We start from the raw sequence: 24809 nt of genomic DNA, 5'->3' as shown, positions 1-24809 counted from the left end.
ACCTCTGAACTGGAGAGCGCCAACTTAGTAGCAGATGACTCCGTCATCTGTTCCAAGCTGTTCCTGGCTTATCTTCAACGTGTCCTTGACTGCCATATTAACCTGTCAGGTAAGACATTCATTTACTAACATTTTCATTTTATGAATGAATACTATCTACAGTAAAATAACTTAAATTTAATAAATTGTTTAATACAGTTCCACTAACCCTACACCTGTTTTACATAGTATTCGTATACTATGGTATATAGTAAGGATTTTAGAAGTTATGGATAGGCAATTATGGAAATTATATTTTATTTATCAAAACGCAATATACTATTATTATATTTTTGTTAGCTTAAACACAATAAAATGTTTGAAATTCTTCAGGCAGATGAAATGTATGTCTCCTTTATCAAATCTCACTCCCTATGTCCACTATACAAGTAAAGTAAGTTGCTTTAATAAATAAAAATTTAACATATTTTTCAACATACAGTAAACTTCCCTTAATCTGGCACTGTCAGGACTTGAGGCATGCTGAATTATCAAATATGCCAGATTATCAAAGATTATATATATATATATATATATATATATATATATATATATATATATATGCAGAGAAAGTACTTCTAGTGTTGGTTCAATGTTTATTGAAATTAAATTCGGCTATTGCCATTTATACAAATTTAAATTAATGTAAATAAAAAGTCGTTTTACAGGTATTTGGTCTTCCGATCATATGACAGTTTGGTTATTTAAACGCATATGTGACAGATACGGCCAAATACAAAATAATTGAATCGGAAAAAGTAAGGCTCTGTGGTGTAATGGTAGCACATTCACCCGGCAAGTGAGAGATCCAGGTTCGACTCCCGGCGGAGCAAGTACTTTTTTGTGAAGCAGTGTTTATTGAAATTAAATAAGGCTATTGCCATTTATACAAATTTAACGTGTATATATATATAAATATATATATTATATATATAAAGAAATAATACAGACATAATAAATAAACAAAGAATCACATAAAACACATTTTTATTATTCAAAAATAATCTTTAAGTTGTCCTCGTTATATGTGGATCTATAAGAACTATTATTTTTCAAACAATCTATTTACAAACGTTTAGTGCGTCTATCACAACAACTCGGCAGAACACGGTCAAGGTTGAGGGAGTTCATCCTGGTTCATCAACAACCCCATACCGTACTGCCACTGCCAGTCCTCTTGACACTGCTCATCTATCTCATAAGGCAGTGGCGAGACGTCGGTTCACCTCAAAGAAGAAAGGGGTTTTTCTTATTTCATGTGGGCTTACCGAACAAGTAAGCTCTCGTTTGTAATCACTGTCCAGACAAGGCCACGCCTGCAGGTGAGCAGGTCTGGACCAGTTGAACTCTGATGTAGTCTTGAGCCCTGCTGAGGTTGCAAGTCCTGCCCACAACTCTGCAGAGAAGTGGGGAGCAATAGGAGCAAGAGCTACTACTTGCATCGCTAGAGCCCTCTCAAACTCCACACAATGGGCCTTGTACTCCGCTCCAAATCTCTGCAAAATACAACCTTGATTTGAATATAACAAATTTAGAAATGAAGTTCTGATTAAAGTTTACATGCATAAAGTAACATTTCCACTTAAAAGTCTACATATTCCTTAACAAGCTGTGCAATAAATATTGCAAATGCCAAGAGCAAGAGTATTAAGGAAGTTTTCTGCATTTTTTACCTTCTCGATCCTTTTATGGACCAGCTGTCAAACACACACACACACACACACACACAACACACATACATAAATATTGCTGCCCTAGAATGTAGGTGGAGAAGTGCCAGGCAGTAATATATTGCTATTATTTGCAATCTGTAAGAGAAGTGTCAGGCAAAAATATAATCCCACTTGCCTTTTTTACTTTGCTTTAATTTACAACACTCTTGAAGTTTATACAGTACAAATCTACAAGTAATGTTTGGCATAATAGGTAATGAAAAATTTGGTTTGCTTGCTAATGCTCAGCCAATAAAATAAAAAGTGTTTATTTCCGTGAACAAATCATTAAAGTTTTCCAAACAATGTCAAAAACAGCTAATTTTGGTCTGACTTTTCTTCACTATGCACTACCGGTCTAAAGACTGGTTCTTCTCGCATGTTTGGTTCTTCTAGTAAAATGTCTGGGACTCAAAGGGTCAAGTGTGAATCTAATGATGGCATTGCCTAGCTGATTGTTATCATGATATCAGTGACTCAAGTCTTAGCCTTAATCATTGCCTAAATTCACCATACTGTGTGTGGACCATTACTGCAATCACATCCTCCATTGTCAAAAGATATCTTACTGCTATGACATCAATTGGTACTAATTGTAATGTCTTTGCATCACAACATTTCACTTGCTCCATTTCATTCGTTTAATTTAACTCAGGTGTAAATAAACCGATAATTTGTTTATTTAATTTTTTAATCCCAATATTATAATATTATTAACAAATTACTTTTCTCCTTTTATTCCACAGAAAAAAAAACAGTTAAAAACTGTGAACAGTTGATATTTGATAAGAAAACAGCAAACTAGGTTGTAATGAGAGTTTTTTCCTTACATAGTGCTAACTCATAAATGATTTGATTCAATCAACTTTCACATCTGGGGGAGATGAAGATATCTGACACCAGCACAGACATTTTATTCCAAAAGTCTTGGTCAATGAGTCCCTGTAGCTGAGGTCTCAGCTCCTAATTCTGTGTAGAACTCTTGAGATAAAAGTAGTAAGACAGATAATTAGAGACTTGTGTGCAATGTAAGATGAGTCCCAGACTAAATTGAGGTGTTTAATAACTGAATTTATACAATAAGAAGTAAACCATATACTTTCTAAACGAGAAAATCCAAATTACCGTACCCTGATATCTCCAGTTAAGCCCCTGCATCTTGGAGATGACACGGTTGAACTGGTGGGTGACCTGGTAACTCCATGGTGATGCCACGCAGGTAGTAGTTGCGAGAGTCCCTTAGAGATGCTTCAAGCGGCTGCTATGTCTGCTGGGATCTGTAGAGTTTTCCGCTTCTGATCGAGCCTTATTACGGAACTCCTGCATAACCGTTAGCCACAGTTTATGCTGCCAGTTGAGGACCCCAGGAAATGCTGCTGCACAATCATAAAAAAATTGAAATCACTAATGCAAACCCAAAAAAAATGTATTTGTGCCTGAATCATTGAAAATAAATATGAACAGTAGACATTAACAATAAAATACCTAATATTGGTTACATTTCAGTAGTTTACATTGAGGACTAGCAGAATACCAGTGCTTATGCTATGGGATCAAAACATTTATACATATACAATACAACATTATGTTTCAAAGCTCTAAAACAAATCAGATATCATATATAAAACATGACATAAATGTTTTTTTAAATGTTTGAAGCTTCCTCAAGATTCTATCTTTGGACCCCCGTTCTATTACTTTTATGCTTTATTATTTATTGACAATATACAATTTTAAATAAAACTTACAACAAAATAAAAGTTACAAGAAAATTATTTTTTATTGCTGACAAATTTCATTGTTTATTAATCTTCAAAAAGAATACACTACAACATTCTTGACTACTGCAAACTGTTTTGCAGGTTAACTATGGTTACTAGATAAATGTTAAAAAATCTCTAGAATCATTATTGGAATGTGAGAACTGTACTCAAATAGAAAATGAAGATCAGGCTTTTGTAAACATTTTAAACTGTAATGCAATGGCAATGAAAAAGACATTGTCAACTCTCTTCCCTTCAAATAACATAATTGTTAAACACCAGACATTTCAGCAAGAAATCATTTGTTACAAAATGTATTCTACACATATATTATGTTTGTCTATCAGGATGCAATCAAACCATTTGTAACCATATTTTTATAAACCTTTTACTGATTTCTGTATAAAGATATTTACTTATCAAATTCTTAGGATAAATACACTCAGAACAAGATGGATATTAGAAATGAGTAACTGAGATAGAAGGAATTGGAACTAAAACAAAAAAAGAACCTGGTTCAGGCGCGATTCAGTTTTGACATATCACTCACTAATCATAATATTGTTTAATCGTAATTTTCCAAACATGTTTTTAAAGCATTTTTGTTGATTTGATTCTTTATTTATAATAAATTACTTTGAAAAATATTCATATTACAATTGAGGGGAAAGAGCTATGATGTTGAGAATCAAGTGTCAGAATGACCCATTCCTACCAATAATATTACATATTAACATTATAATATTATTTTTATTTTATCTTATAATGCCACTTTTCGCATAGTATTACACTCATACTGTGTAAAAAAATGTAATGTGGTAATAAAGTATATTCTGGTCATAGGTGGTTGATCAACGAATGCAGACGTATTGTGACCTGTATTCTGTAGTTGGTTTAATAATTAGTGTTATGTTTAGTTTTTTATTAAGTGCATGTTTTAGAGTTAGTGAAGTTGACACTAGTTGTTGATGGTGGTTGTGATTCCTGACTTGGGCGTGTCACAACGCTCTAGTATGATTTGTTTATTTTAACCTAGTTTGTAATAATGTGTTAGGTTAGTTATTTACCTGAAGAAGATATCAGATTTGCAGATCTCGAAACGTAGTGTTACTGATTTTTGTTTCACTGAATGATGGCAAATGTCCGGAAAAATCCTATTTCCTTCACAATCCCTCCATCGTCAAAAATAAAGTTCAAATAGAGGTTTTAGGCCTTCATCCCTTGAATTTCACCAAATTAAGTATTTACTGTACTACTGGAAATTAATATTGTTATATAACATTGGGAAGCAATTGGCCTGTGGTATCTATCAGACTTGTTATTAAAATTTCTTAAATTCAGTACAATGAATATAGAAAATGTCAAAGTTTATAGAATCGATTATCTAAATATATGTGCAATTCAGATACATTTCCTACAAAATTTATAAAGTGATACATCTATTCATTTCTGGATGGTAAATAAACTAAACAAGGAGTGGAATCTTATTATACCGTAATATGCATTTTTTTAAATTTAAAACTATATAGTAATTACTAACTCGCATCATCCCAGTTACGCTGCGAGGTGGGTGCCACACTTCCCAACATGAGTAGTCGTGTGGAGTCGATGCCATACTCCTTGAACATCTGGCCAGGATCCACTCCGTTGTGCTTGGACTTGCTCATCTTCTCCCATGACTCCACCACTACTTGCCCTGTTGACCTCTCCACCGCCTTTTTACCTGCAACATAATTCATTCATTTGTTCATACTGGATAGTGTTTTATTAATTACGTTGTGCCATTTGATAAATGGTTGAACATTAGTCAACCAAACAACCAAGACAAAATATAACTTTACCAAAATAAACTTATAAACATAGCCTTTGCATTGTTGCAACAATAAGTTTTTTTAATTTGTGCAAACAGAAATACCAACTGTTCAGTTATACATCAGTCTTCAAATTCAACTGGATATTTTCAGAGTAATTAACTTTCATATTGAGCATTTATAGTGCATATTAAAATTTATGTAATCTATATTATAAACTGTCAATAAAACAAATTGTTTTATGTAGTTTCTATATTTTGTAACTCTAAATTTGCAAATTTTGGCTCCATACTTTTTCAATAACCCTGTGAAACTAAATAAAATGGAAACTTATATATGGTATTTTTGTTGGTACATTTTATAATAATAACAAGAAGAAGAACTAATAATTTGTAAAATAAAATAAGTAAATCTTTATTTTCACTTTATAACATGCATAAAAATGTTGTATATACATCTAAGAGTGCAGAGTAAAAATGATAAAAACTATAATATATACCTTAAACTAAAGTATAAAGTATTTTTTCAATATTGAGAACGCTAACACATAATTACACAATATTATACATAATAGCATTATTATTAATGTATTTCTAAAAGAAGTAAACTTGTAGCGGAGAGATGATTATTGGATTCCACTTTACCTGATCGGTCCACATCGGAGGCAGGGATGTATTTGCCAGTGGTCTGCACCCTGTAGGTCTTTGCCCATGACCATACCTTGAACTACAAGTCTCCTGAAGGGTTCCGAGTCAGGAAGCCAACCCAGCGAATTCAAGAAGTAAGACATGAACCGGGCGTAGTACAAGTGTAATACAGCTGTAACATTGGTAACAATACTCATTAAAATTCCAGTGAATACAGGAAGTAAGACATGAACCAGGTGAAGTACAAGTTAAATTACAGCTGTAACATTGGTAACAATTCTCATTAAAAACCCAGTGAATGCAGGAAGTAAGACATGAAACCAGGCGTAGTACAAGTTTAATACTAATGTAAAAATGGGTAAAAAATATTCAGTAAAAACCCAGGAAGTGCAGGAAATAAAACATGTAACACAGCTGTGACTTTCAAAATAATACTCATATTCTCATACTCTTAATAATAATACTCATACTCTTTCAAAATATTTTTGGATGAACTCATTCAAAAGCTTTAATTTGGTCCATAATATGCTAATTATACTTTTACCTTTGTCTATAGCTTCTACAATAGCCTCTATGAGGCTCACTGCTATAATTGCGATTGATTTCCATGGACAAAATCTGTGTTAAGAGTCAATAAAAAAGTAGTTATTCTTCAGATATTTGACCAATCTGTTATAAACAGCTTTCCCAAAGACTTTTGAGGTTGTAGGTAACAGCAATACTGGATGGTAGTTAGATTAGTCACTTTAACAAACTTTCTTATGACCTTAGCAATTTTTTAAAGGTTTTGGGAAAGAACCTGTTTTAAAAGAAGAATTTATTAATTGTGCCAGAACATCTTTTAATTCATGTTTTACTTCCTTCAATACTGAATCAAAAAATCATCGTAACCGGCTGATTTTTTTTTTGTTGTTGTTTTTAATGAACCTATAATCCTATTTCATCTGGTTTTAATTGGAATCCAGGTTTAAATTGTACATTTATTGTGGGATTTTGCTTCCTGTTTATTTATGTTTAATTGTAAATATTTATTTTTTCCTTTTTTAACTAAGGTTGTTGTAAAAGATAACACACTGCTTGTAGATTTGGGCGTGTCATTTTTATCCTCTACTAATACTATGTTTTAACTTCAGGTGAGGTTTATTTTTTGACTTTGTTGATTATAATAGACTAAATTATTGTTTTAGGTATGTTATTTGAACTTGGTATTTTCCCATTAAAATACTTCTTTTTGGCGGGCTATGAATGTATGTTTTGCATGGGGGAACCAACTTTCATTTTGTGTCATGGAACGTCACGCATCATCACGCTTGTTCACTCTGTAGCTGCATCAGGAAACTATCCATTTTGATGTAAGTACGTTTCTCTGTTCAGTGGACATCTAGCCGTGCTAATGGGAGGTTATTGTCACTCCTTGTTGAAGTGACTACTTCTGTTGGCAGACCTATGGATATATGTTTTGCACAGAGAAAAAACTTTGGTTTCGCATCACAGAACATCACACAGATTTATGTTTACCACATGCTTTCAAAGTAGTAGAATGACTGCTTTACCGAAATGTAAACAAACCTTATATAAACATCTGATCTGAACTGACAAAAGTTGACGTTAATGAAAAATTTCTGTTAACCCTCCAAGTGATACTCATATTACTCTACAGTGATAGGCCTTTTTATGATGATGCGCAGTGTTTTTTTGTTTTAATTCATAACATATCAAATATACCTGAAATATAACATATTATATATTAAAATGTTCACTATAATATGTACTAAATGGTAATGATACATAAAAACTTACCAAGAAAATTTTTTTCATTGTATTATTTACTAATGACCTTGAAAAACAAAAATTTTTCCAATAAAAAAATTATATTTTTGAGGCTATTTTTCACAATTTTCCATAGTAACATATTTGAAATTCATTATATACAAAAGATTCACAATTTAAGTTTGAACACAAAGATGTATAACGCTTGTAGTTTATATTTACATGAAAATTGATTTTGAATATGTTTTTTTCACCAGCATAAACAAATCGAAAACTGCCAAAAAATGTATACTTTTCATCAACAAGTTCCATAATAATGTTTATTTGTATCTGCTTGAAAATATACGACATAAGAGTATCAAGTAAAGGAACTCTTTCTAAACCGTTTAGTATAAAATATAGCTGAATTCCGATACTAGTTATTATTTTTACGTCGTTTTTCACGAACGGCTCGGACCGAGCCGTTATCGATTGAGACGGGTCCCTAACGGCTCGGTCTGAGCCGATATTGCTATCAACTTGGAGGTTAAGAGAGATTAAAAGGGAAATATAGACTACAATAACATACAACATTATACATGGCAAAGAAAATAACGAAACGCTTCTCTAATCTAGTTGTGTTTTACAATGATTTGTTTTAAAACTGTTTGATCAGTTTATTCATATTATTTATTGATGTGAATGTGTCTAAAATATCACATTTTTCTGGACTATTTCTGAGCTGCTTCTGCAGACTTTCCTTGGTTATGGAATTTTTCAGGTTAGGTTACTTAAGCTCAAATTTAAAAGCCTGAAAAAATGTACAAAATTGATTCATACTCTACTATTAGTTCGAGCTATGTTGACTTTAACACACTAAAAACAAACTTCCAACGCCAAACAATTGTTGCAAAGAGATGAAAAAATATATGGTAAAATATAAAGAAGATCTGTTTTATAATTCTTTGTTAATTGCCCCTCGTTGTTGTGTCATACGTGGTTGATCAGTGTAAATTCTGTGTTAATTTATTCAGCCTCACTTATTGGTCCACCATGTGTCGTAGATCTGTATTTTGTTTTGCATTTTTTATGTTTATGGTTCTATATTATTGTATCATAATGAATAAGATCAGATGATAATTGTCATTTATGAAGATTATGTGTGTTTGTCAAATTAGAACAATATTTAGCACCACATTGTTTGTGTCATATGGTGATATTCACTGTTTATATAGTAAAAACACACTTTTTATTAGGTGTGTAAGACTCACCTGTAGTTTTCAACTGCTTGTAATATTCTGTTTTATAAAAGTAGATTCATTTCATTATACTATCCAATATTACAGAAATATATATATAAAGTTAACAGAAAATAGAAAACTTTTTATGTGAAGAATTTAGTGTCTCATATTATTTTCTGAATTTTGGTATTTAATATATATATATATATATATAGACACACACAACAATAAACAATCATAAAAAAAAATCTAGATTATGTTAAAAACAGAAAAGGTAGGGTAAATTATGCAATTGTACAACGGACTTGAAAATTATCTTCGCACTTTTTAAAAAGTTCTTAATGGAAATGGGCTGATAGGAAAAGGATTAATAAATTTTACTTTTTGAGTCTACTTGTATTGTTTCTTTCCATCAACCCCAAATTAAATTTCACTCTACTTCAAATTCATTCTCAATGTACAAAGCTAGCATCATCTACACATCTCAAGAAAAATAGAGAAGGATTTTTACATATTTCATTCAGTTTTAAACTACAATATTATATTATACATACCATGTTCTTTGCCACCAATGTAAATATCGACTGGCATCAATTTAGATGCCGTTGTTTTGTTGAAAGGTTCATGCTGATTGTGAGGATCCAGATAGCGCAGATAGTACCACGATGAGTCAACGAATGTATCCATCGTATCTTGGTCACGTCTCGCAGGCCCTCCACAGCTGCCAACATAGCAGAGTGCATCAGTACTTATTAGTTCAGTTTTGATCAACTTAAGAAGGATTTTAATTATTTGAAAATTCTTATTCGGTACTGTTGTCTGCTAGGTAGCAGCACTGAGCAAGCTGTCAACACATACTAATTTTACCCATAATCAAATCAAATCAAATCATTTATTGTCAGGACACTACAATAGTGTATAACAACATCAACAAGTTATAACATGTGAAACAAGTTTAAAGAAGCATACTATTACTAGCATTGTAAAATTCATTTCCACTATATATACACTTCTTAAGCAACATGTTTCTTATGGAGGTTTCAAACCTAGGCCTAGATAATTTTTTTATATGTTCAGGTAAAGCATTGTACAATTTGATTCCCAGATTCCTGAAGCTATTTTGCGTGCTTGTGTGTTTATACTTCATCAGCAACAGATCATTCCTATTTTTCGTAAAAATGTTATAGTTATCACAAAGGCTAACAAGGTCATTCAAGTTATCTTTAACATACATCAAAACACTTAATACATAAACAGATGGTAGGGTTAGAATATTAAACTTTGCAAACCAAGCTTTACAGTGATCTCTGTTAGGTACACCAGCAATCACTCTGACAGCCCTTTTTTGCAGAATAAAAAGTTTTGTTGCATACTGTGTATTGCCCCATAAGGTGATTCCATAAGCGATAAAGCTATGAACATAAGCATAGTTAGTATACAAACAATAAGTAATCAGTTGAAATTGTACCCTTTAGTGCCCTAATTAAGAAAACACCTTTAGCAACTCGAGAGGCTATATAGTTAATATGATCATGCCACTTGAGATTCAACTGAACATGTATTTCAAGAAACAATACTATAATTGCTACTTTTACTGTACAAATTGGGAGGTAGGTCTTGAACTTTTCCAATGTTTATGCAAAGTTTATTTGCAGAACACCAGTCCAAGACAGTAGAATTCTTATCGCTAAGTTTATTTACACTGTCCAAGGCTGATTCAGCACTAACCAATAGCCCCAAGTCATCTGCAAAGAGTAAGTATTTACACAGCTGTCATTTAGATTTCCTGGGAGGTCATTTATATAAAGAATAAATAATGTTGGCCCCAGTATTGAGGCGGCACTCCAAAGTTAACAGGTTTAGTTACTGAATATGAGCCATTTAGTAATACACATTGTGACCTGTTTGTCAGATAAGAGTTCAAAAGATCTAAAGCTAATTGATTAAAACCATAAAATTTCAGTTTATTGACTAGAATACTATGTTCAACAGTATCAAAGGCCTTTGAATGGTCATAACTTCTAAAATTAACGACATTTTTTTTTGTTCAAGGCCATCAAAACAAGTACAGTAGAGTCCCGTTAATCCGACCTAATTGGGACCGAGCCCTATTCGGATTATGTGATTGTTCGGATTAGCCAGAATTACAGAAAAATACGGTTTTAAACTTGAGAATGGGTCTATTTTGTTATAGAATTATCAACATTGTCTATTAAAACATGTTTTCTGACTGTTGCATTTGTATTTCTTGACAAATAAACATGTTTGCGAATACTAAGCACATTTACTGTATTTACTGTGACAGTTCTATTGTTAAGCAATGTGAGCGTACTGGATATTGTACGGGTCCACGCGTTCAATAGTTGTACGAAAACTATGCGTCATCCAATAGACTCTCTTTAATGCGACAGAAGACAATAACTGAATTTATGTCTTTTAACAATTAATATTGTACTCAATAATAATATCAGTACTGTACGTCCAATTTTTGTTTGATTTTCACTTCTTAATACAGTAATTTAACTCATACTTAACCTATAAGTTTCAATTTGGTACTGTATTTAACTTCATTATTTATGTATACTGTACCATACACAATTTGTCTTAATAAAATACTGTATGTCTATTTAATTAAAGTTTTCTTTGTTTATGTACGAAATGATGCACCCATTTTCATTTTTTATGAAATTAGTTCCTATAAACTGTTCATTATCGTTATAAATAATTCCTCCTGGACCCGTTCGGATTAACCGACGTTCGGATTACACGTGTTCGGATTAGCGGGACTCCACTGTACTTACAAGAGCCTGTACTGCTTTTATGGTACTGCAATTAGAATGGAAACCAAACTGACAGTCACTGAACAACTTATTTGACTCTAAATAATCTACAATCTGCTTATGTACCAACCGCTCAAAGACCTTCAACACAGCTGGAATAATAGAAATAGGTCTATAGTTGCAATGCTTGTCCATAGCACCTTACTTATGAACAGGAATAACCTTACTAATCTTAAATATATCAGGAAAAGTTCCACTATTAGTATAATTAATGTTTCTGGTTGGCATATCTGCACAAAATATTACTTAGCTGAAGTTTGTTGTTGTTTTGATGATCATAATGACCACAATGAATCTTGAATCTTGAAACAGCTGTTATCAATGTAGTGTAAAAATATCATGTTTGCATAGCAGTAGCAGTAAAAAAAATATAAATATTGTTATCTACATTATTTTGAATAATAAAAGTGTTTCTAAAAAACAAAAACATTCAATATCTATATATATAAAAGGAAAGTCGTGTTAGTTACACTATTTATAAGTCAAGAACGCCTGATCCGATTTGGCTGGAAAATTGGTAGGGAGGTAGCTAAGAACTGGGATAAGAACATAGGATACTTTTTATCCCGTTCCCGATTCCGCCCCACTGGTCTCTAAAAGTTACAGAAATACCCGTAAGAAATGCATTGCAGCAAACATATGTTATTAAGTGAAAGAGCCTTTTCAAATTTAATCAGCTGTTCTTTGTAAACATGTATTAATGCGACAAAGAAACATATTTTTATATCATTTAATTACTATTTTACATTTCTTTACACTTATAGTTTGAAAGCATAGAGTAAGCTTAAGAGAAACAGCAAATTTTGTTTCAACTGTTTCTGCAATCACTGTTAAACATAGACTTTACTATTTCAGATAATACAATTCAAATTTTAATTTTATACAATTGAAAGCAAATTATCTCTGCATCTCCAAGTCAGATTACATTATTTGCTATCATCATTTCGACGCATGCTTTCCATCGAACCCATCTAATCTATGGCACAAATACAAGGATAATATGGCAGAAGATATTTTACAATCAAATTCGTGTCAATTCAAGAAATCCCAATCTTGAAATGAATTAGGGGAGATACATAATAGGGCCTTGCTTTTGATTGAAGACATGTGCTATCTCATATGCGGTAGTTTATTTGTCAGGTTAGGAATGCCAGTGACAAATTGTGAAATGAATGACGCATTTAATCGAGAATTGGAACGGGAAACGTAAATATGATCACCAGGAATTAGATTTAGAAGTTCAAACGAATGTACCCCTGATGAATCCCCAACAAATGGAAGTTTGTGATGCATTAATGAAGGGCAACTGATGATGGAAATGGTGGTTTCTATTTCCTGGATGCCCCTGTGGAACTGGTAAGACATTCCTCATGTCAGTAATTTTAGCCACTGTTCGTGCAAGATCCAACACTGCGGTTGCAGTTGCTTCTTCTGGAATAGCAGCCACATTACTAAAGGATGTCGTACGACACATTCTGCATTAAAATTGCCGTTAAATCTGGAATATATTGAAAAACCAACATGCAATATGGCACTCCGCTATGGCCAAAAGTTTTATCAGAATCGAAGATCATCATCTGGGACGAATGCACAATCGCGCAATAAACGTGCATTGGAAGCACTCTACCGAACATTGCAAGATCTACGTAATGACTCGAGATGTTTTGGAGGCTCAATGATTTTTACTGCCTGGCGATTTCCGCCAAACATTGCCCAGTAATTCCCAGATCGGGGACTGCTGCCGACGAGATAAACGCTTGCCTCAAATCATCGAATCTATGTTAAGAAACTTCAGCTGACAACAAACATGAGAGTTGCATTGTTGTAACGATACATCTGCTGAAGATTTCTCTGAGCAATTGCTGACTATCGGTAATCGTCGAGTACCTGTCGACGAATCGAGCGGATTGATTTTCATTTTCCTCCGAATTTCTATAACTTTGTCTCATCGAAAGACGAACTCATTAACAAAGTATTCCAAACATCATTACTAACCTCAAAAATAATGAATGGTTGACCGTGAGCGAGCAATTTTTGGTAGCTAAGAATAAAGATGTAGATGACTTAAACTACATAATTCAGAATGAGATCATTGGTACACTGCATTCTATCAAATCTATTGACTGTGCAGCAATTTCGCGTGAAGGTGATGCCACCAACTATCCAATTGAATTTTTAAACTCCTTGGATGTACCTGGCTTACCACAGCGCAATTTACAACTAAAGTTTGGTTGTTGTAATCATGCTTTAAAAAACTTAAACCAGCCAAAAACTGTTGCAACGGAACACATTTGGTGGTAAGTAAATTGATGAACAATTTTTATTTACGCCACAATACTCAAAGGAAAATTCAAAGGTGAGGAGGAGTTGTCATTCCGAGTATCCCGATGATCCCAACCGACATGCCATTTCAATTTAAACGACTTCAATTTCTGATCCGTCTTGCATTCGCCATGACTGTAAATAAGTCACAAGGCCAAATCGTTAAAAGTTTGTGGTCTTAATCTCGAACATCCATGTTTTTCCCATGGTCCATTATATGTGGCATGTTCACAGGTCGGAAGACCTTCCGCGTTATTTTTTTCGCGCCTAATAAAAAAAAAAAACAAAAAAATGGTTTATCACCAAGGTGCTACAATAAATGGCAAAATAAAGAATCATTGAATAATTATATTTTTTTATTTACAATTATCCTAATTTAAAAAGTACAAAATGTGATCATGTGATATTGCCTTTAAGGCGGAACAAAGTTTGCTGGGTCAGCTAGTATATTATACAAGGTGGTATCAGAAAGTTTCTGGACTGTACTCACATTGAATAGAGACAATATTATTAAAATTATTAGTAGTCCAAAAAGTAGTTATAGCACTGGATATGATGATATACCAGTGGCAATATTAAAGTATAGAATGGAATTTTTAACTGAGCCACTGCTTCATATAGTTAACTCATCTTTCCTCTCTGTACTTTTCCCTGAAAAAACTAAAAATTACAAAAATAAAACCTATATTTAAAAAAAGGCGATCAGTTCGATGCAGCAAATTATCTGCCACTTGCATTGGCTCCCAGTTATATCCAAAAATATTAAAGCGTGCAATGTCTAACCAGCTGGTTGACTATGTAGAAAGAAATAATTTATTTGATAGCATTCAACATGGGTTTAGAAAAATTAAATCTGTAGTTCCAGCTGCCACTGATTTCACTGAGTCAGTGATTGATTCTGTGGATAAAGGGATAAGGTAATAGGAGTATTTATATGGACCTCCATAAAGCATTTGCAAGTGTTAGTCATACTAAGTTGTTAACTAGATTGTCACATTGTGGTATACATGGGAAGGAGTACAACTGGCTAAAGTCATATATACAAAACAGACAGCAGTTTGTTGAAATACATAATCTAAACAACAAGAATAATTTAACTAGTTAATATAATTCTACTTTAAAACAAACTTCTTATGGAGTTCCTTAAGTATCCATTTTGGGGCCACTTCTATTCCTCTGCTACCTAGAAAGAATTCCAGAGCTAGATAAATTATGCTTATACGCTGATGATGCCACTCTAAAAATTAGTGCATCATCTAAAGAGGAATAGAGATGTCTGCTTTTGTCAGCCTATCTAAAATAAACCAGTTTTTCTAAGAATACAATTTAATTTTGAATCCAACAAAAACCAAGCTATACGGAATTTTCTACTAACCAATGAAGAAATCAAATTAATCCTAGAAACATATAGAAACAGATGAAGTGGCTATAGTTAAGGAAGAAGAAGTAAAGTTTTTGGGTTTAACACTAGGCAGTTAGCTGACTTGGAATAAACATTTAGAAGAAATAGTTCAAAAATTAACTCTGATTTCAGAATTCCAAAAATTATGCTCACAAGAAACTCTAAAAATGATATATTTTTCACATATTGTATTTGGTATCTCATTACACATATCCACATCAATAAAAAAAATTTAGATTAGCTTTTAGTAATACAAAAAAAAGCAATTCGTGTTATTTTAAAACTTCAATGGAATGAAACTGTGAAGGATTACTTTCCTCAACTGGGTATCATGACAGTTTACAGTGCTTATATACATATATATATATATATATATATATATATATATATATATATATATATGAAACTGTAATGTCAGTATAAAAAATCATGCTCATAGCTTAGGCAAAAGTGTTGAGAACCACAATTATAATATGAGAAACGGAATTAATATGGCAATAGTTCAACATAACTTACAATTTTTCTGTAAATGGGGGCAATTTTTTTTAATTTGCTGCCAAGCAATATAAAATTAATAGAAAGTCATACATTACTGTAAAATAAACTTAAAAATTACCTGACTGACTTGCCATTGTCCTCCTGTCCTCCTTTTCTGAATGTTATACAATTCACTATTGTTTTTACTATAGTTTAAATTATATTATATTGTATTATTAGTTTTATTTGATACTAATGTAAAGTATATTTAGTAAACTTAACTGTTTATGTTCTCAATCATGTGACACAATTCATGTACACCATGTGTAACAATTGAATACAGTCTTTTCTGATTCTAGTTAACAATAAACTTTAGTTGTCTTCGAAAAAGTGGCCAGAAATCTGAACAATGAATAAAACAATATTGTTTGTTTATACATTGTAATTGAACTACCTATTACACAAGGAGTCACACTGTAAGATACATATGTTAACATGAATTATCAGACTACACAACTTACCTACTTACTTGGGACAGGAAGTAGAAATCCATTCTTCAGAGGAAGACAGTTGAGACCCTTTTTCCAGAACTGTATTGGCTGGAGGGAGTTCTACTGGGAGCTGATCACAGGCCACAGGTTGAACACCACATTTGTTGCAGTGCACCATGGGAATTGGCGTTCCCCAATGTCGTTGTCTCGAGATAAGCCAGTCCCTAATCTTTGAACTGGTCACTCTTCCTTTAATTTTCTTGATGATAAGTTCTCGGTCAAACTCACTGTCTTGTTCTGTAGTATCCACTGGTATGCCGACACGCTGAGCAAAACTCACATCACATTCATAAACGTCGGGAATACCGATACGAGCCTCAGACCCTTCATGGTATGGAAGTTCATCAGTGATATAAACTGGCAAGAGTTTACCTGTCAGTGTGTTTCTTACATAAACATCCAACTTACGATTACCCTCTCCTTTATTTTCAAGATCCAAAACGCTTCCGGGAGGAACTGCCACGAATTTAGCTCTCGGAATTAGTTCAGGTTTGTCAGTCCACAATGTCACTTCCCCTTCTTCGTTATCCAATGGAAATTCAAAACTGACTCCGTCACAGCTTCCAATCCAGCCCTTTTGCATATCAACAATATCTTTCCAATCCTCTAAATCTCTTCGGTCCAAACCATCATATAGTGCCCTAAAAATATAAATAGTTTGAATTTTTTTTACTTAAAGCTATTAATAATAATGCCTTCCATTCATAATTAAAAAGAATATTATATTAAATTTGAATACTTGTTTTTTGCAATAAATACATAAATAATAAATCATTTTTCTTAATATACAGCTATAATATTATTACCATAACATTATCTTTAAGGACACTTGTATATTTAAAAGTTATGACTCTTGAAACTAACTTTTCTTGAAAAATTTTCATGAGTAAATTTCTTTGTTGTAATAACAGTCTGATAGTAGTAAGCAGCTCATTGGGATTAAACTCATAGAAATACACACGCACGCACACACACACACACACACACACATGTGCGCACGCATACGCTGCAAAGCGAACAATCCACCTATGTCACAATGTTAATAAACACAAACAACATATAAAAGTCATGTTAAAGAGAAAAGAGATAATTATACCTGTCTTTAAACCTCTTATTGTAATGCAATAGTTAAAAAAATAATATGAAATTCACTCACTTGGCAAATGATGTTGTTCTAATGAACCATTGCTTTAAAATTTTCTTCTCCACTTTAGCTCCAGAACGCCACGAGCAGCCATCTTCATCAACTTGTTCATCTGCCAGCACAGTTTTGTCAATAGGATCCCAGTTTACCAGAGCCTAAAAACATGTTAATCACTGCTGTTGTATTTTTACAATTATCTTGTCAACAGGATCCCAGTTTAACGGAGCCTAAAACATGTTAATCACTGCTGTTGTATTAGTACAATTATCTTGTCAAAGGGATTCCAGTTTACCAGAGCCTAAAACATGTTAATCACTGCTGTTGTATTTGTACAATTATCTTGTCAACAGGATCCCAGTTTACCGGAGTCTAAAACTTGTCAATCACTGCTGTTGTATTTGTACAATTATCTTGTTAACAGGATTCCAGTTTACCAGAGCCTAAAACATGTTAATCACTGCTGTTGTATTTGTACAATTATCTTGTTAACAGGATCCCAGTTTACCAGAGCCTAAAACATGTTAATCACTGCTGTTGTATTCATAAAATTATCAATCATTTTAAATTTTGATTCTTGTTTTAAATGCAAACCTTAACACATTCAGACCTAGCCCTATTTCAGCACCTGAAATCCCAAATTTAGTTTTTAGCATATTTTATTAATTTCACATTATAATTATGTAAGTTGTTTTATATAAAAAGTGCTCCTACATCACCAGTACTAATGGTGTGGACATGTATCACATTGATCAAATGTTTGCGATGAAACTCTTGACATAATACATACAGGTGTATGTAGTAATAACATTACTAAACATTATTTTTGTAGATGAAATGTTACTTTTTACATGAAAAGTACTATGATGCCACTATGGTGTTATCGGAACTACTTGTGATGACATTTCATAACTTCAAACTCACTTATTTCCCAAATAATAATGATGAAATATGTCAGAAAATAGTGGGAATCCGAGTCAGCTAATAGTAACAGAAACATTTGAGACTGGCAGGAATCAAGTCAACTAATCAGAACAGCTGACAAATCAGCTGGCATTCAAGTTTTAAATATTAAAAAAATAATCAATACTTTGAAGACTGATTTCTGGAAACCAAGATCGAATTGGTATTCTTAGACTATACAGTAAATTATACCATAAAATAGACTATAAATAAACAATAAAGCAATAATTACAATTTATTATTAAAGAGTAACAAATTCAGCAACTTAAAAATACCCATAACTTGACACAACTAAACACGTTGTCGGTACTAATTAAGAGTTGTGACATGTGCACAACGGCACCGTAGATAGAACGTGTTCACTCATAACAAAACTAACAACCACTGCTACATGAGTAGTGTCACATTCTTTACATAATCTGTGAGTTTAAAAGAGCTATAATGAAGCAGGAGCAGACATATTTCTATCACTAAGTCGTTCTTCACAAAGTGTACAATTTCAATAGAAGGAAAAAATACTACTAAGATAAATATACTTGTTTAAAAGTGTTGTTAAATTTTAATATAAATAATGCAAATATAGCAAACATTTATGATAAATTATTGATTCAACAAAATAATCCTTAATTTGAATTAAAATTACAGTTTTTGTACAAAAAACTACACAAACAATGAAAATCTTTTAAAAGTGTTCTATTGTTTTATTAAGTTTCTTTTTTTTCATTAGGGTCTAAGGCATGTGCTGACCTTAGTTCGTGTGATCCTCAATGAACTGGGAAAGTATCTCCCCAGGGGTGACAGTGTCTCTAATGCCACTTAAGGCCAATTGGGGGGGGGGGGGTCCAAATCCAACCAATGGTTGGGTTTGGATGTACGTTTGTTAAGTGTCCTGCATGAAGTGACCCTGCTGTCAACAGCATCCCAGGATCTAGGCTAATGCCCAGATTGTACCTGTACAATCTGCAATGGCAGTTGCTCTCTGTGCCTACGGACTGGTCTGTCCAGAATCGGACTACACACATACTTTTGTGTGGTCTGGGGCATCCAATCTCACGGTGTGAAGCGACCTGTGTCTAAGGGACTCATGGTGCAGGGGTAGTGCGTCACGAATTGGCCTTTAGGAGTTGCCCCCCCCTACCCCAAGCATAAAAATAGCATTCAGGAGGAAATGGTCTTTAATTCAATGTACACGTGTGATAGGCTTTTGTGCTGGCTTTATGTTTCCGTAGTCAGACCTGCACTAATGTATGGAGCTGTTGTCTCATAACCAAAAACGGAGGCCAAGATGTAGGTAGCTTGTCTGGCTGACATCCAAAGGATGGCTTGCCTTGCTATCACTGGGACTTTTCCTAGTGCACCGTGTGTAGCTGTAGACTGTTGCCTTAATCTCGCCCCCCTTGGACATTGTCATTCAGACTATGGCCAGGAGGAGTGCCTACTGTCTTCAGCAAGCGGGACTCTAGTCGGGCTGCAGCATTGGGTACTGTAGAATTAGCATCCTGATTCAGGAGGATACTCTGCACATGATCTCTGATCAGATGCCACAAAGATTTCCCTTTTGACAAACCCTTCCTAAAATTCTACATTAGATACTAAAATAGAACACAAATCAAATGGATACAAATCTATCTTGTATACAAATTTTGTCTTAATTTCCGAGTTAAGAATTTTCAAAGTCGCAGTTTGGATGAAAAACCGATACCCTTTTTTATTGTAAGTAACATAAAAACTGGAAGTTATTTGTAAATAATTTACTTCATGCCTAAACGCTTTAATAAACAAGCTAAATTTAATATAACTCCTGTTATTATACCTCTAATGTTAAGTTTTTAGTTTAACTTTCAAACTAGGGTATCTAAATTTTATGATCCGAGAGCAGACAATTACAAGTATTTTAGCAATAACTGTTAGGTATCTGCAGAAAAGATAGTAAACCAAGTAACTCTGTAGACTTTCTCTTCAAACTATTTACTTTATTATTTATTTATTGGTTTTATTGAATGTATTCATAGAATTTTAACTTGTAAATGGTTTTAGAGAACAACTACGTTACCAAATAACTGTACTAATCTATAAATCTTCATAAGTAAACTATTTATTTTATATTAGAGGAGCTTAATAAAACTGTCAAAATATTTACCTACCTTCTTTTGGTAGGCAAGTCCCAGTTCATACATTTTTAAGAATATCATCTGAGTGAACTTGTAATAATCCTTGTGACAGGTTGCAACTTCACGACTCCAATCGAACGTGCAACCCAGATGCTTGAGTTGTTCCCGCATCGTGTTTATGTTGTTGTTGGTCCAAACCTCAGACGAGAGTCCCCTCTCGATGGCAGCATTTTCTGCTGGTAAACCAAATGCATCCCATCCCATTGGATGTAATACCTTAGGAAGATTCTAGGTATTAATTGTTACAACCTAGCATAATAATTCCAAATAAATTAAACCTTTTGAGAGCGTATGATTGGAATATATACAAAATAACTTTCTCATTATGAACTGTGAGCACATATAAGCACACTCTACTTGCTGAGTGAGCTTTTGATAGATATTCCCGTCATGTAACATGTAACTGTATAATGTGATTTTGGGTGAACTCTGGCCTTGTTTCGCTGTTCACACGCTTTTGTGATTTACTTACTTTATCCAGCCAATATTAGTACATTCATTAGTACTTTTAATTACATGTATATAGCAATAACAATTCAGCTCTCAAAAGGTTAATTGTACTTAAATGTTACTATTTTTTACTATCTTATTATCTTAACAATCAAGACATGGCCAACAAATGGGTTCAAGAGTCCGGACTCCCCTGAATTTTTATTTTAAATATTTTCAATTACTTTTTAGCAAACGAATATTATTATTTAAATAATTCAGTACTATTAACTATTACTGCTGGAAGATTGTTCTCAACATTGGAATGAGAGGTTGACTGCACTTGCCTTAGTTTCTGTCCACTATGGGAAAATATCAGCCGTCTTGACCCTCTAAACTTTTTCCTGGCTTCGTCCTTGTTAACAATTATTAGATATTAAACCTATCCAAGGGAGTCAACAGTAATTGTAAATATTCATTTGCTTTTTGAATGTTGAGAATAGTGGACATGAACAACAATCAATATTTATTTCCAGGTATCACAGTATTGGAACTAAGTTTATCCTGCTTGTTATTTACCTCCAGTTCTAAAACAAATGATTACCTTTTAACCATGTGGATCAATTCTTGTTGAAACACACTGAAGCGAAGTTCACTTTATACTATTGTTTTAATATGGTTTCATTCAATCCCATATCTTTTTAATTTAAAACCTCAATCACTTTTTGTAAATTTAGTAATGGCAAACAATTAATGTAATTGCATTGTAAAAAACTCATGCTGTGTATTTTGAAAAATATGCAAAACCAGCTACAGGTGTGCAGGAAATATTCCTTAGAGTCAATGAAATTATAAAAAACAGGATATTATTAACCAAGTGCAGATTTAGGGAAGGGAAATCGCAGGAGTCGCTACCTCCTAAAATTCCTTTTTTATTGTACAAATTGCCTCAATTAGTAGAAACCATAACACAGAAGCCAAAAAAATGGTACAACGAAAAATTATTAGTTTGTTCTATAACAATAAAAAGCAACAAATTTTTTGGTTTTACATGATGTAAAACAAAACTTTTCATACAGAATACACCTAATTATGAGTGCAGAGCATCACCTAATAAACTAGGATGAGTATTGTGTGCTTTTGGCACCTAGCTTTTCACCATATTGCTTTTCTTCTCCCAACATGAGATAGTCACTGATAGAACTGATGATGTCTTAACTGGCAAAAGCACTTTTAATAATAAATTGAATTGTGGAAGAAATAAAAATGTCTTTTATACTAAAACCTGGTGACTTTCATCAAGTATACAACACAGAAAATCAGATAGTCACTCAATGCACAAGGCAATTTTAACTCAGAAATAGCCTGAAGATGACTTGTGAACATGTGTATTAAAATTTACTGTTAAGTATTACATGTTAATAATCAGTCATTATTTAATGACATGTTAATAATGCTTAGTGACAAATAAAAATTTTGATTTAAAGCCTATTTAAAAATAGGATTTTCATAGTTCTATTTAATTTATCTGTTAATTAAGTTTACAGCGGTTCAAGCATTGTTTACATACATATTGGTCCATAAATAGTGGATCAAATAAAATAGTGTAAACATAATAAATTATTCTACATTAATTTCAAAATTATATAATCGTATGTATATTTAGGAAGTGTCTGATAATGATAACATTGCTGTTCAAAAGGCCACACAAAACAATAAATTGCATGAAGGTCGACTGTGATGGATGCCTTATAGGAACAGTGGTCAAACTCCTTTATTGTCACTGAGTCTGCCCAGCAATAAAAGTATTAAGTAACTTAAATTTTATTTTACCTGAAAAAGTCGTCCATCTTTTATGTAGCCTAACATTAAGCCCATAATTGTAAAAACATGTAATGTGACAAAAAACCATATTCCATTCTAAGCGATGATCATTATCTAGTGTTGATCTACGTTTCTGGCTCACACAGCTCAAACACTATTAATCTTGAGATGATTCGGCCTCAATATGGAACACACAACATCCTCAGAGTAAATATGGCTCTTCATGGTGAGGCCAAATAATAAATATATATATATATATATATATATATATATATATATGATTTTTATTGATCAAACTTATGTTGGCAATTATTTGACATAATGTGAACCATGGGAAACATATGATAATCATGATATTTCTACTCAAGCCTACGAATGAAGTATAACCCTAAAAGTATAAATCTATCAATTTTTTTATTTTGATAGTCAAAAAATCAATATACACTTCTACTATCTTATTAATTGTTTCTATAGTTTTTTCCTTATCATCCTTCATTGTATAAGAGTAAAACAGGAATAATGTATTGACTTGGTGTGAACATAGGGAGGAAGACTTAGAAGATATGGGTTTGATTTTGGTGAGCCAACTTACATTTTTACCATTCATTCTTGTAGAACCTGGCCAGCATGTCACTAATGCTGTAAACTCTTATGTGACCCATGTGTAAATTTCCTGATGGATAAGGGAAACATTGACAACACATAACACTTTGAGCTTTCTTTATCTGGATTGAATTCAGGATACTGCAAACTTGTTCCTTTCCCAATATTCTTCTATTTTAAGTTTTGTAGCTTGAGTTAAATCTTCTTCCTTAAACAAAAAGTAAGTTTATTTTACACATTCATAAAATAAATATTGTGCCAATTTATTGTGCTAATTTATTGCATTTCCATTATATATGTAACATGATAATCCAATCTAATTCTCAAATAAATATATTAAAATATGGCACAGACATTCTTAGTACATAACTCTGAGGCTATGGTGAGAAGGGTTGATTCAATGTGAATGTTGAATTTAGCTCTATTTCACGAAAACAACTAAGAACTCATATTGCCAAGAGTTTGTTTTGATATTGAAATCATGGCAACTATTGCAAGGGTACTCTACTGCTTTGATCCCTTCAGACAAAGACGTGTACTCTAGATTCTAGGAGTTAAGTCTGTAATGTGTCAGATCTCAGACGGTGCACTAAGTGGAAAGTGCAAGTGAGTGTTAACTCAATATTCACATTCTTAGTCAACATTAGCTTAACACTTTATGTTACCATTTTTACATGGTTGGAGTCCTGGAAAATCTTGGGACAACACTTGCTCCAAATGCGATTTACATGATACCATTTCACCAAAATCCATATTTCACAAAAATTTTTTTATAATTTGAATTTGTATTATAAAACAAATGCATATCATGCTATTTTTATATTTTTTATTTACTTATTCTAAAATATGCTGAAAATCGTGAATATTGGTAAATTAGTACTTTACACAACATTCTAGAGTTAAAATAGTTTATGAATTTTGAGAAAACATTTAAAGCACTAATGGGCTTTAAATAATGAATACCAAATGTTGTTACATTGTATGCTTAATACTATATCCAGAGATGTTTACCATTTGTCAGGCAACTGCTGCTGAACAGCTAAAGACATGTACAGTAATTCCATATTCTAGAAATATGATATGTTTGTTAACTGAGGTACTTTCAACGGGATCTTTTTTGTTTG

General features: G+C 32.8%; 1 protein-coding gene across 1 annotated transcript; it reads right to left on the bottom strand.

Annotated features, from left to right (window-relative positions):
• Positions 1–23807, bottom strand: LOC124373961 (probable leucine--tRNA ligase, mitochondrial; the record flags this gene model as incomplete). The annotated part of the gene is given in 15 exon segments (XM_046832268.1): positions 1–102; positions 1308–1535; positions 2877–2954; positions 2956–3011; positions 3014–3124; positions 5055–5237; positions 5970–6030; positions 6032–6144; positions 9517–9683; positions 16533–17195; positions 17711–17853; positions 20803–21045; positions 23675–23692; positions 23694–23771; positions 23773–23807. Coding segments are annotated over 15 exon segments (2255 nt in total), but the record flags the coding sequence as incomplete, so codon positions are not given.
• Between the last annotated feature and the right edge of the window lie 1002 nt (positions 23808–24809).

This window comes from Homalodisca vitripennis, unplaced genomic scaffold (genome assembly GCF_021130785.1).
Source record: "Homalodisca vitripennis isolate AUS2020 unplaced genomic scaffold, UT_GWSS_2.1 ScUCBcl_6835;HRSCAF=14229, whole genome shotgun sequence".
In the NCBI taxonomy this organism is placed as follows: domain Eukaryota; kingdom Metazoa; phylum Arthropoda; class Insecta; order Hemiptera; family Cicadellidae; genus Homalodisca; species Homalodisca vitripennis.
The sequence above is the reverse complement of the archived record's forward strand: the minus strand, read 5'-3'. Positions and strand labels throughout refer to the sequence as shown.